The sequence below is a fragment of the Galeopterus variegatus genome, unplaced genomic scaffold (assembly GCF_000696425.1).
Source record: "Galeopterus variegatus unplaced genomic scaffold, G_variegatus-3.0.2 Scaffold2529, whole genome shotgun sequence".
In the NCBI taxonomy this organism is placed as follows: domain Eukaryota; kingdom Metazoa; phylum Chordata; class Mammalia; order Dermoptera; family Cynocephalidae; genus Galeopterus; species Galeopterus variegatus.
Window position 1 is genome coordinate 253,028 of NW_007728640.1, and position 14,730 is coordinate 267,757.

Here is a 14,730-nt window from a genome sequence, read left to right on the forward strand (position 1 = left end):
TGTCAAATGCACCCTTCTATGATGATCTGATTCTACAGAAGGACCTGTGCCCTTCATTGTCTTTGTGCCATTTTACAATTCTGTGATTTATAGAAAATTAATAATAATGAAAATTATTCTTGTCCCTAGATATGCAAATAAATTTCGAGTAGTAGTGATATAGTTGATTATCGCATCAATAATGATTATTAATTAATGGGACTAATGACAAAGTTTAAATTATTCACAAATTCATTTCACCATTCATGATGCCAGTATGTGGGTCATTTCGGATTTTCCTCTGAACTGGTTTTTACATTTTATTGATTTCCCCATTAAATAGTTAAATAAAATCTCCGATCAAATTCTTTGTCATTTTATATTTATATGAGAGTCATGATTATACCTGTTTAAAAAGCATCCTTTAAAAAACAAGCTAAAATCTGATAAGGGCTAAAAATATAGGCATTTTTATATTTGCTAATTTATCTAAAATAAACCTGCAGGGGAAAATTGATAAAAGATATAAATAGGAATGGGAAATTAGAAAACCCAACATTTACATAAAAGCAATCAGTGAAATGCACATTAAAACAATGAAATACCATTTTAAACTATAGATTGGCAAAATCAAAGTCTGAAAATATCACATTGGTTATATTGTGAATGGGAATAGTATTTTTATACACAATTGATGGAAGTGTAAATTGATACAACTGTGCAAAGCAATTTTGTGTAAAGTTTAAAATCTACTTACTACAAACTCAACAAGTCTAGTTCCTCGGTTCTAATCTTAAAAACCGTTTGTGAAGGAGCAGCACTTCTAGAATGGCAGAGTAAGGACCTTTGAAAATCTGCTCCTCCATAACAAGAACATTGGCAAAAATTGTTAAGATTATAGGCGCCAAGACCATTCAATGGGGAAAGGACAGCTTTTTCAACAAATGGTGTTGGGAAAACTGGATATCCATGTGCAAAAGAATGACATTGAACCCTCGCCTCACACCATATACAAAAATTAACTCAAAATCAATCGAAGACTTAAATATAAGAGCTGAAACTATAGAAGAAAACACAGGGGAAAAGCTTCATGACATTGAATTTGGCGATGATTTCTTGGATATGACACCAAAGCATAGGCAACAAAAGAAAAAATAGGCAAATTCAACTTCATGGAAATTTAAAACATTTGTGCATTGAAGGACACTATCAACAGAGTTAAAAGGCAACCCACAGAATGAGAGAAAATATTTGCAAATCACATATCTAATTAATAACAAGAATATATAGATGACTCCTAAAACTCAACAACAAAAAAACAAGCAACCCAATTCAAAAATGGGCAAAGGACTTGGATAGAAATTTCCTTAAAGAAGATATAAAAATGGCCAGTAAGCACATGCTTAAATATTATTAGTCTTCAGGGAAATGCAAATTAAAACCACGATCAGGGCCGGCCCGGTGGTGCACTGGAGAGTGTGCCGCTTGAGAGCGTGGCGGCGCTCCCGCCGAGGGTTCGGATCCCATATAGAGACCGGTCCGCTCACTGGCTGAGCGCAGTGCGGGTGCGACACCGAGGGTTGCGATCCTGTTGCCGGTCAGTAAAAAAGACAAAAAGGAAAAAAAAAAAACAAAAAAACCCACGATCAGATGCCACCTCACAACTATTAGGATGGCCACTATAAAAAACAAGCCAAAACAAACCAAAAACAGAAAATAACAAATGTTGGCCAGGATGTGGGGAAACTGGAATCCTTGCGTACTTCTGGAGGGAATATAAAACAGTGCAGCCACTATGCAAATCCATATGGTGGTTCCTCACAATATTGAAAACAGAATTACTGTATGTCATGGTTTGAATGTGTCTCTCAAAGTTTATGTGTTGGAAACTTAATCCCCAATGCAACAGTTTTGAAAAATGGGACCTTTAAGAGGTGATTAGGTCATGAGGGCTCTGCCCTCATGAATGGATTAATGCCATTATTGTGAGAGTGGGTTAGTCATCACTGGGGCGGATTCCTGAAAAAAGGATGAGTTTTCCCCTCACCCCCATGCCCCAGGAGTGCTCTCTTGCCCTTCCACCTTCCACCGTGGGATGACTCAGTGAGAAGGCCCTCACCAGATGAGATTCTATTGACCTTGGACTTCCCAGTCACCAGAACTTAAGAAATAAATTTCTTTTTCTTTTTTAAAATAAATTACTCAGTCTGTGATATTCTGTTACAGCATCAGAAAAATGGACTAAGGAATCCAACATCTATGTATATACCAGAAAAAAAAATTCAAAACAGGGATATACAATTTCATTTTACTGAAGCAGAAAAAAAGATGAGATGAAGCTGCTGAAACTGGAACTCAGACTAAAATAAAAGTTAATATTTACTGAAGGATCCTGAGGTCAATGAACAGAAATCTGCATTTATTAGACAAAAGAGAAATGGGTTCTTAAGCTTGAGAAAAATGTATTATAATTTAAAAGTTGTTTGTTTTAATAAGCATGTGAATTATAGTATAGAGATTCAGAGACTCATGGAGTCCAATCACGACCTTTAGAATCTATTAACTACATACATCTAAAGTCCAATATAATGTGCAAGATTTGTCTGGAGAAAATTTGAATGAGACTGAGGACATAAAAGAAGACGTGGGTAAACAGAAAGGCATTCTCTGTGCTTACATAGGAAGCATAAAATGATCATTCTTTCTAAATTAATCTATAAATTAATGCAATCCCAATAAAAATACCAAATAGGACTCTTTTTTAGAATAGATAAGCTGATTGTAAAGCTCATATGGAAAAATAAACTGCTGAAGTTGGTGATGAGTACATGGGGTACATTACATTGTTTTCTATATATTTGCATATGCTTGAAATTTTTCAAATAAAAAGTTTTTTAAGAAAAGTGAAAGAAGGAAAAGGCCCACACTCAATTAAAAATTAAAAAGGACAAAGAACAAGAACAAGGAATTTGCTGGAAAGGAAATGTAAACAGCTCTTAAATTAAAAGAAAATTCCAACACTATAGCAACTAAAGTGTAGCAGACCCCTCTCCATCAACAAACACAGGAACATACTGTATAAAACAGAACAGCAACCACACAAAAAAGTTTTATTTTAATACAAGGCCGAAGTCAAACAAAGTAAATGATAATCTAAAGGTGCCAGGACTGACAGTGGTAACTCAACACCCGAGGGACAAGCTCATAAGCTGACGCTGAGGGAAACATCAGACCCACACACTTGCAGAGAAGCAAGCATGGCCCAGTGCCCATGCAGGACAGGGAGCTGGGGCTAAGAGTAGTGCATAAAACTGAGACCTGGAAGGGCAACCTTTCATTAAACTTCAGAATGAGGGAGTCCTCTCCAAGTTTAAAATGATGCAAAAAACCCAACAGGAGGGGGCCGGCCCAGTGGCGCACTGGATAAGTGCGCCGCTTGGGAAGCGCGGCGGCGCTCCTGCCCGAGGGTTCGGATCCCACATACAGACCGGTTCCCGCTCACTGGCTGAGCGAGGCGCGGGAGCAACACCGAGGGCTGCGATCCCGTTGCCGGTCCCCGGTCCGGTACGGGGGCAACACTGAGGGTTGCGATCCGTTGCCGGACACCGAAAAAGACAAAAAGACAAAAAAAAAAAAAAAAAAAAACCCAACAGGAAAAATGTAGCTGTAAAAAGAAATCTCTAACATACTAAAGCAATGACTCAAGTTAAAAACTAAATAATAAAGCAGAAGGAAACATGATAACAATAAATTGCCAAACGTGAAAAAGCATGATTATTTTTTTTTTTACATAAGATGAATTTAACAAATCAATTAAGAATATACTAAGACCTCCAGGAGAAAAACGAAAACACAAATAAAAGGCACTTTTAATTATCAAATTTAGAAAAAGCAAAGAGAAAATTATTTGTTTGTTTACTTTTTGAAAAAAGAAAGATTTTATTAACTGACCTAAAAATGAAACTAGCTCTGAAACTCACGTACTATTGCTTAAAGAGTACTTACAGAACTATCTCCCCTGAATGTTTCTTTGCAAAAAAAGAAATCAATAGTCCATAAATCCACATTAAAAAATAAGGCACTGATAAGCACAATATATTACTTTTACAACATTTCTTTCATGTTGTAAATTTTTTACAGCATTATACATGAATTTCCATCAGGCTTTCCATATTACTGACATTTACAGGATTTCACTGCAGTGTAGTTTTCAGGATTGTAAAAGCATTTGTAAAACGTTTCTGTATTTTTAAAACTTGTAGAGTTTCAATCCAGTGTGCATGCATACATGTCTTTGTCAGTGTATGGACCAACTGAACGCTTCTCCAAATTCCTTACACTTAGCATTTTTATCCAGTGTGAATTCTTTCATGTATTCGGAGGATATTGGGCCAACTGAAGGCTTTACCACATTGTTTGCGTTCACAGGGTTTTTCTCCACTGTGACTCCTTTCATGCCTTTGAATTGAACTGGGATAGTCAAAGCTCTCTCACATAACTTGCATTTATACGGTCCACCTCCAGTGTGTGTTATCACACGTCTTTGAACACCTGCGAGAGAAACGAATGCTTTCCTACATTCCTTACATTCATAGGGTTTCTCTCCAGTGTGAATACTGTTGTGAATTCGAGAGGAGTGAATGTAAGTGAAGGCTTTCCCATGTAGCCTATGTTTATATGGTGTCTTAGTCTGTTTCTGTTGCTTATCACAGAAATACCTGAAACTGGGTAATGAACAAAGAAACAATATTTATTGCTTACGGTTTCAGAGGCTGAGAAACCCAAAGTCCAGGGAACACATCTGGTGAGGGCCTTGTTCTTGTTGGTGACTCTGTTCAGGGGTTCAGGGTGTCACATGGTGGGTGGTGGAGCAAGAGACTGCTAACCCCTCACTCCTTCTTTTAAAGCCCTCAGAATCACGCCATGACTATCATTAAATCATCAGTGGATTAATCCATTGATGTGGGCATGGTCCTCACAATCCAATCACCTCTTCAAAGGCCCACATTTCACTTACCATAATAGGATGACTTCCCACCCTCTTAACACTGTCATAACGGAGATTAAGTTTTGGGGGGACATTCAATCCACAGCATATGGCTAATCTGCATATTCCAGACTGTCATATGGTTTATATCCAGTGTGAAATATGATTTGCCTTAGATTTCTGTTGTGATTTTTGTACTGATCTTCAGTGTCTTGATCTTCCTATTTTTTCCTTGTAGAAGCCGAGTTTATAAAGATTTCCCCCATGACATCTCTGTAGAGTTTTCTCTGGGAATGATCCAGCATAGCCCACTCCTCCAGGGTAAAGTTGACAACCACATCCTCAAAGGCCACTGACTCATGATTGAGGTCTTTGGGCAGAACAGGACAGGCCAAAAACAAAATAATAATAATAATTCTCAGCCATTAGCAGAGTAATGCTTTTTTTTTTGTCTTTTTTCGTGACCGGCAACGGATCGCAACCCTCAGTGTCACACCCGTACGGGACCGGGACCGGCAACGGGATCACAACCCTCGGTGTTGCTCCCGCACCTCGCTCAGCCAGTGAGTGGGAACCGGTCTGTATGTGGGATCCGAACCCTCGGCGGGAGTGCCACCGCGCTCCCAAGCAGCGCACTGTATCAGTGCGCCACCGGGCCGGCCCAGCAGAGTAATGCTTTGAATGAAATCTTAGCAGGTGAGGAAGAGATAGCCATATGAGTGTAGACGTGTGTGAATCTACATAAACAGCGGGCAGTAGGGCTTTACCTCTCCAACTGATGGAACTTGCAGACCAACCATGTAGTTCTGCAGGGACCCCACTGGAATGAACGATTCGGGCACAGAGTATGCAGCCTCCAATGTGACCTTCAGTAGATTGCCCCCTACGATCTGTGCTGTGGTAAGTAAGGGTTCTGCCACAAATACTTTAACTTCAAGAGTGCACTGCTGTAAAAGAATAAAATCATGCAGCATTTTGAAAACTGCCAGAGGCCCTCCTTTTTATGCATTATCGCATTTGAATCTCACATCACTGTTCAAGATAAGGTTAAGCTTAATTGTTTCCATACAGAGGATTGAAATAACTTTCTCTAGGTCCCATGAGTTGGCGATAGAGACAAGAAGAGAACCTGATCCCTAAACTAGATCCCTTCCCACTCTACCTTACTGAGGTGAAGTATACAAGTACACCCAGAAGAGGAGTTGAAAGATTCTGTATTGAAAGGTCTATAGTAGTTGCACATGAGTAAATGTCATAGGGGTGCTTTTTTTGCTAGTCTATAGTTTATGATCATTTTTGTCATTTAAATGCAGTGCTTTGTCATAAGAAAATATTTTTTCAAAAATATATGGATATATCCATATAAGTAGATATAGACAAATCTATACCTGACATTTTCAAACAGGATGCAATACAAAGTAGGTTTAAAATGTGTATTAATTGCTATTTATATGCTTGGCAGTTTATTACAGCACTAGGGATATAAAGATGAAGACATGGTCCCTTTTATCATGGAACTCATGTTATAATCTCATGATATATGATAAATGCGGTGAGAGACCTGCATAAAATGCTGTGGTTGACGAGCACCAAGGAAGAAGTGAACAGTTAATTACTGGGCTGGGGAGGAGGAAGAGATGTGGCATCTGAGTTGACATTTACAGGATGAACAGGAATTCACAAACTGGATAATCAGAGGAAGGAAAGAAAAAATAATTCTGGATAAAAAGAACAGTTTATGTAGAGGGGGACTGAAACAGCACAGTATATTCAGTTCAGGTGTCACTGGAAGTTCAGGATTCTAGACTTGAAGTACAAGGAGTGGAGCGCTGGGAGATGAGGTGGAAAGAAGCAGGATGCTCCCATTGTGAGGGACGCTGTACGCCTGGCGAGGAGTCTGCACCTTAACACGTAAGCAGTGGGTGACTCCACAAACCAGCACACGGGACGAAGTAGGGGAAGAGATGTGAACAGATTCACTTCTCAGTCACCGTGAAAGCAGTGAGAAGGCTGCGCTGGAGGGAGACAAGGGCAGGTGCAAGGCTACTTGTAGTAATCCAGGTGAGAGAGGACGAGGCAATAAAGAGCAAGAAGGAAGCTAAGAACAAAGAAGCTAAAGACACTTAGAAGACAGAAAAGGCTGGATTTTGCGAAAGCAGATTTGGAGACTGGTTGTAATTAAGGTTCGAGGGAGCAGTCACGGAGGTAACTCAGGTTCTTTGTCCTGTGATTTCATGGATGGGTGATACCAATAGAGAAAATAACTAGGACAAAAGGAAAAGTAGGTTTGAGGGAAAATACTGAGTTCAGTTTTGGAATGTTGAGTTTTTAGCTGCCTGTGAGATCACATTATCGAGAAATCCAGGAGGTGGTTATAATTCTGGAATTCAGGAGAGGGGTCTGGGCTGGAACTGTTGAGCTGGAAGTCTTCAACCAGGGGCAGGCTACCGCAGCCCAAAGTGGGGTCGGTGCTTTCACATGCTCAGACTATTTGATCCACCAGGACATAGCTCAAGAGGCACTTCCATGGTTGAGCCTGCCCTATATCTACCTCTGGGCCAAGTGACTGATACCTGCTCTGTGCCCATACGCCTCCCCACCACTACCACCACCACCGCCACTCATGATACGTAGATTGTGGGCTTTTCCAAGATAGGACTCTGCCTTATTCATCTTTGCTTCCCAGAACCTTACATTATGTATACTATGAAAAGAAGGTGCCCAATGAATTGGCTTGAACTGCATTGAACCTTAATAGCAGACAGTTTGTTAGACTGAATGGCAGGCTGAAAGGCTGAGAGTTAAAGCTGATTACCTTGACACCTGGTCGAGGGGCTTCTAAAGGTGAGCCCTGCACAGGGTGCAACGGGACTGTTGTTTCAAATGAAGTCTCTCCTATGAAGAGAAGGCCAAGTGGAGCCAAAGATGGAAGGGTTAAGTGAGTACTACTACAAGCAGAGACAAATGTGCTCGATCTTTCCCTCCAATCCCTTGCACTTCTCTGCAGCTATGTCTGCTTTGGGGCAACTCACACCTCACCTTCCAGTAAAGGGAGAAGGTCCAGCACAGCCTGACCAAGAACCAAGGTCTTCTCATCTTTCTGTTTCTTTTCCTTTGGTAAAACTTCAGTCATGGTTACTAGAAAAATCAAAACGGAAAAAACGAGAATTATTTCTAACCCACCCATCAGATAACCAAGGTGCAGCAAGCAAAGCATTGTCAAAGAAATTTAAGAAAAATCAACTTGAAACCCAAGAAGGCACCAGCATCAGTGACTTCTGGTAGAAAACTGGACCACCTCAGAGATTTCTTCACTTTTTCTTTTTTGCCTGCAAGTTATAATAAGAAATGGATTTTACATCATAATCATGTACATGCATATCTGTAAAATTAACTGACATATGATTATATGATAACAAAGGTTCATATAATATTAATCCTTATTAGCCCAAAACCTTTGGATATTTTCTATTCTGTTTCCTATAAGTACTGCACGTTAACCGATCGAGCCACTAGAGCTCCTCGGTTTCATACAGAAAAAATTATTGGTCGTGATCCCTTTCAGTTGATTTCAGGAATAAATAAAAAGTCACAACTGAAGTTTGAGAAACTGTTTTAGATCTTCCCATATTGCCTAGCACAGGGTTTAGAAGACCTTGCAGTGATCCCCAGAGTATGCAAAGCATGTTTGAGGTTTTTCACTGCAGCATTACTCTGTTTTGTGTCAATACTTATTATGAAAATTTCAAATACACAAAAAAGTAGAATAGTAATGAACATCCATATAACCATCACCTAGATTTACTATTAACATGTTATCGTATTTGCTTCATCATATGACTTTGCTGAAATATTTTCCTCACATTTGCTTTGTTTACTAAAATATGTCCAAATAAATTACAGACAGCATGACATTTTACCCCTAAATACTAAAGTATACAAATCCAGAATATGACATTTTCCTACAAAACCACAATACCATTATCATATCTAGCAAGTGTGATAATAGCATTAAATATAATTCCTCTTATTATATTATATTAGTTGTATATTATATTATATTATGTTATATATTGTATTATTATATTAGTTATATATTATATATTTCCTCTTATTACATTATTATATTATGAAATATCATCAATCTAATGTCCAATCCGTATTTAAAATTTCCCAATTATCCCCAAATTTATTTTGTAGCCGGTTTGTTCAAATCAGGATCCAATCAAAGACCACATGTTGCATTTGGTTGTCATGTTTAAGTTTCTTTGCAATTAGAACAGTCTCTCCTTTCCATATACTTTTTCTGTATGACATTGATTGTTGAAGACACAAGGCCAGTAGTTACATAAAATGTCACAACTTCTGAATTTGTCTTCTTTTTTTCCCTCATGGTGTTTAATTTGTTTCTCAGCCTCTGTGTCTCCTGTAAACTTAGATTCGGCTTCAGCACTTTAAGTCAGGATAACACAGTTTGATAACATACTTGCCTACCTGGTATGTTATCAAACTCTGTGATCTATGAAATCTGGTAGATGAAAATGGCATCTTATCATAATTTTATTTCCCTTTTTAAAGTAAGGTTGACTCTGGGGCTGTGAGCTGCCCGTCCTGGGAGGGAATTAGGTGTAACTGGAAGCACCTCCCCCCTACCCCATCCCAGCTGCAGGGAGCCTCAGGGAACCTCCCCTGGGCCATGAGGAGCTTGGGGGACACTCCCCAGAGGGGGTCATCATGGCCTAAAGGATGCAGTGCTCGGAGAGTCAGTCCAGGAGGGTACTTGCTGGCACTGCCAGTTGGGCTCTGGTGTTCACCATTGTATTAGTCCTGAACTTCACCCTGCAGCAGTGCGCCCAGCCAGGCTGTGAGCAGAATGTGGCCTGCCATCCTGATGTGGACATGCTGGACTACCTGCTGAGCCTGGGCCAAGTCAGCCACCAGGACGGCCTGTTGGTCGCCCGGCATCACCAGGAAAAAAGAGATGGGAGCGGCTCTGAGCAGCAGTGCCATGGTCTTGGCGTCGTTGTAGAAGGGCTCAACAAGGCCAACAAGACGGGATCCCCGTCATGGCCCATACCCCAGCCAACTGCAGTGACAACATGCTGCAGCAGCGGCTGGAGGCAGTGCTGACCTCTCAGAAGAGCATCAAGCTAGACTTCAAGAGCCTGAAGGCTGTGGACTCTTCCTGGACCTCCTTGGCAGCTGATATAGGCCAGCAGAGTCCGGAGGCCCATGTGAAATCAATACTGCCATCCTACGGGGCCCCAACGTGCCCATCACAGTTGAGGTCAGTGCCACACAGTTCTTGGCCCTGGTCCAGGAGAAGTATCCTGCCATCACCCTGTCTCTGGGCTGGACCACTCTCTACATGCCACTGTTCCTGGACAGCATATACACCTGAGCCATGGTGGAGAAGATGCAGGACTGGTAGGACTGTTGCTGCAGAGGGTCACCTTCCCCGTGCAGGCTGTCATGGTGCGGGCCACCTGGCCAGTCGTAGAGGTACAGCCTGACACCATGGCAGGGTGCATCAGATCAGTGGATGATCTCCTCTATGTCTGGGACAACTGTGCCACCAAGTCTACTATGACCTCTTCGAGCCTGTCCTGTTGCATTTAAAGCAGCTGGCCTTGAATGCCACACGGAAGTGAATATACCACACTGGAGACAGCCTGATTTCTCTCGAATTGCCTGGGGGTGATGGTCTGGGCATGGAGTGGCTGGTTCCTGACATCCAGGGCAATGGAATGACAGCAACAATTACCCTCCCAGACAGAGAAGACATGATCCTGCTGAACACTGGCCTCCAGGGAACTGCAGCAGGGGATCCTGTGCCCATCGTGTGTGCCCCAGGTGACCCTGTCCTGACTCTGGAGTCATGCCTACTGAAGCTGGCCGCATGTCCTGGACACTGGGGTGTCCATTTGCACATGGCAGAGCCTACAGCCCTCTAGCCATCCCTAGCCATGCTGGCACACCTCTCCAGCCTTGGCAACCTGCCTCAGCCCACGTGGCTGGGGCTACAGTCTCCCATGGGAGTTTTGTGGTCCCTGACCACGTGGCTAGCAGAGAGTTGCTTATAGCTGTGGCTGAGGGTTTCCCCCATGTGATCGTAGAACTGGGCTGGCCGGAGGAGGTGCTGGGCAGTGGCTACAGGGAACGGCTGCTCACAGACATGCGGAGCTGTGCCAGAGGCTCTGTTAACCTGTGTCCTTCCAGCTACAGGCCGGGCTGCTGGGCCAGGGCACAGCTGGAGCTGTGGCCAGGCTGCTCGCAGTCTACCCCCAGGACACCATCGCGATGGGGCACAGACCTGCTGGGGGCAGCTATGCAGCTGCGCGGGCAGCACTGCTGACAACCAGGGCTGTGGACAGGACCTGAGTCTACTACAGGCTACCCCAGGGGTACTGCAAGGACTTGCTGGCAAATATTGGAAGAAATTGATCACTCAGTGGTGCTGGACTGGCAGACCCTTGGTCGAGCCTTCCCACAGGGAGGCAGGATGGAATAAATATCCCTGTCTTCCTCCAAAAAGTAAATAAATAAATAAATGAATAAAGTGAGATTGAACATTTTTCCATATATTTAAGAACCAGTTATATTTCCTTTTCTGTGAACTTTTCATATTCCTTTTATATGTTTTGGGCATTTTTCTATTAGATTCTTGGCATTATTCTCACTGATATATAAGAACTCTTTAAAGGAAAATTTGCCTTCTGTCTAGAAGTAAATTGCAAATTCTATCCCAGTTCACTGCTGTTTTTTATAGTTGCTTGTGCAAAATGTACTATTTTTTTTCTTCTGTGGCCTCTACAGTTGTAAAATACTTAGGCTTCACCACTCTATGATTAATTATTTTAAATCCATGATTTCCTATGGTACTTCCATGGTTTAATTTTTTACACACATTTTACCCATCTGGAATTTATTTTGGTGTAATTTTGAGATATTGATGACATTTTTATGCTAGATAGCTACCTCGGTGTCCCTACAACATTGATTACATAACCCATCTTTTGCCCCACAGATTTGACCTGTCATCTTAATCATATGTGAACTTACTAGAAGTAACGATGAGTATATCTGGACCTTCTAGTCTGTCCCAATGATCTATATGCATGTCGTACCACATCGTTTTATTACGGTTTTTACTATGTTTTACTGTCATGTAGAACTAATAACCCCTCACTATCCTTCTTTTCAGAATTTCCTGATTATTCCTACTTTAAAAACTTTTTTTCTGTAAGAACTCTAGAATTTAAAAATATAATATTGGCAGATTTACAGAGACCACATTAAATTTACAGCTAAACTTAGGGGAAATGACATCTTTATAATGTCGAGCATCCCTAAGAACATGGTATGCTTTTCTGTTTGTTCAACCTTCATGTCCCTCAACAGCATCTTCTTTACAGTTCGTTTGAATCAAGATCCAAATAAGGTCCGTACATTGTGATTAGTTAATGTCTCTTAAGTCTCTGTTACTCTGTAGGCTCCCCCTCCATCTGTTTAGACTATTCACATTTTCATTTTTCTAAGAGACTTTCCGCTAGTCTAAGTTTTCAAAAGTACTGGTAGAATATTGTTTTATAATTTTCAAAACTGTGCTTTATCTGTAGTCATGGCCCATTTTCTTCCCAACATTGTTTGTCTGCCCCCTTCCCCGCCCCCTCCTGGCTCAGTTAGGCCAGAGGTTTGTCTCTTTGTTGGTCTTTTAAAGAAGCAGTTTTCTGTGTTGTCGATCCTCTCTACTGCTTGTTTCCCCACTTCATTATTTTTTGTTCTTATCTTAATTATTAGACACTTCCTTTGAGGTACCGTTATTTTTCTAACTTCTTGAATGTTTAATTCATTTGCTCTAATCTCTTTGTTTCTCAAGATCATCAATTTATTAAAGATAGACCTTTAAAATATACCATAATTAATCATTTTTGTAACCATTTTTGGCATTTCTTCATTTTTTAATATATTCAGAACTTCAAAAATGAAGTAGTCTGTGTCCCTTTTACCATCTGAGACTTATACACTGCTACCAAAGTCCCACTTGCAAAGAGGAACCTTTCTTTCCTACAGCTTAATCCTTGGTGAGTCAGATGAAAGAAGTTCTCTGCAAGGAGTAGTCGATCTCGAGAAGCCAAGGGAAGATGACGGGGTGCCCGTAGTCTTCAGAAAGAATTTTTTTTCCTGTTTTCACAGCTTTCACAGCTTTTAATCTAATTTGTGGGTTCCATGCAGAGGAGGGGTGTCTTTAGGTAAACACATTAATTTGTGTACTTTTGTTTTAATTTACAAAGAAAACGAAGTTTATTTCTTACAGTTTTGGAGACTGGGGAGTCCACGGTCCAGGGAACACATCTGGTGAGTGCCGTCTTCTCGGTGGTGACTCTGATTCGTGTGCTTTCTTTCCTGCTTGAGCAGACAGTGATGTCATTTCATTGCAGCACGGAATGCCCAAGTGGTTCTGGGTTTCAATATTCTTCTCACTCCTACCAAAGATGCCTTTTTCCCCATTAAGAATGGATTTACTTTTTAAAATTAAGCTTTTTACTTTGAGATAATTGTAGGTTCTTACGCAATTGTGAGAAATAATACAGAGAAGTTCCTTGTATCCCTGTTTTCCCAATGGTAATATCTTGTAGGACAGTAAAATATCTCAACCAGGATTCGGTCAATATACAGAACATTTCCATCACTACCCTTTAATAGCCACACCCACTTCCCTCACAGCCCTAACTCCTCCTTAATGCCAGGCAACCACTAATCTGTTCTGCATTTCTACACGTTGTCATTTCAAAAATATTTTACAAATGGAATCATAACAATTACGAAACATTTCAGAATTGGCTTTTTTTACTCAGCACAGTTCTGTGGAGATCCATTGAGGTTACTGTGCGTATCAGCAGCTTATTCCGTTGCTGAGTAGTATTTCATAACATGGATATACCACAGTTTGTCTAACCCACAGAAGGACATCTGGCTTGTTTCCAGTTTTTTTTTACCACAAAGCTGCGTACAGCTTTTTGCGTACAGGTTTTTCTGTGAACATAAGTCTTCATTTCTCTGAATTGCACCGGGAGTGCAATTGCGGGATCGTACGGTAGTTTGCATGTTTAGTTTTTAAAGAAACTGTTCAAGTCCAGTGAGTCACAAAAAAAGAAAAAGAAATTGCCAAACTATTTTCCAGAGTGGCTGTACCACTTGGCATTTCCACCAGCAATGTATCAGTGGTCCAGATTCTTTGCATCCTTGTCAGCATTTGGTGCTGTATTTTTTTTTTTCCTTTTTTTTTGTCTTTTTTCGTGTCTGGCAACGGACCGCAACCCTCAGTGTTGCGCCCGTACCGGACTGGGACCGGCAACGGGATCGCAACCCTTGGTGTTGCCCCCGCACCTCGCTCAGCCAGTGAGCGGCCGGTCTGTATGTGGGATCCGAACCCTCGGCGGGAGTGCTGCCACGCTTCCCAAGCGGCGCACTGTAGCAGTGCACCACCGGGCCGGCCCTTGGTGCTGTATTTTTAATTTTAGCCATTTTGATAGGTGTGTACTAGTGTTTCATTGTGGTTTTGATTTCCACTTCTCCAATGGCTAATGATGCTAAATATCTTTTCATGTGCTTACATACCATGTGCATATCCTCTCTGGTGAAATGTCTCTTCATGTCTTTTGCCTATTTTCTAACTGAATTGAGTTTTTTTACTGCTGAGTTTTGAGAGTTCTTCAAATATTCTAGATACTAGTGCTTTGTCACATTGTGGTTTGCAAATA

General features: G+C 41.2%; 1 protein-coding gene across 1 annotated transcript in view; it reads right to left on the bottom strand.

Moving 5' to 3' along the window:
* Positions 1-14,730, bottom strand: part of TTC18 (tetratricopeptide repeat domain 18) — a 101,099-nt gene that overhangs the window by 77,327 nt on the left and 9,042 nt on the right. Inside the window, exons 4-6 of the mRNA XM_008582173.1 lie at positions 8,006-8,104; positions 7,782-7,861; positions 5,734-5,913 (exon numbers count right to left, since the gene is read on the bottom strand). Of these exons, the coding sequence (XP_008580395.1) occupies positions 5,734-5,913; positions 7,782-7,861; positions 8,006-8,104 (359 nt within the window). The remainder of the gene's footprint in view (positions 1-5,733; positions 5,914-7,781; positions 7,862-8,005; positions 8,105-14,730) is intronic.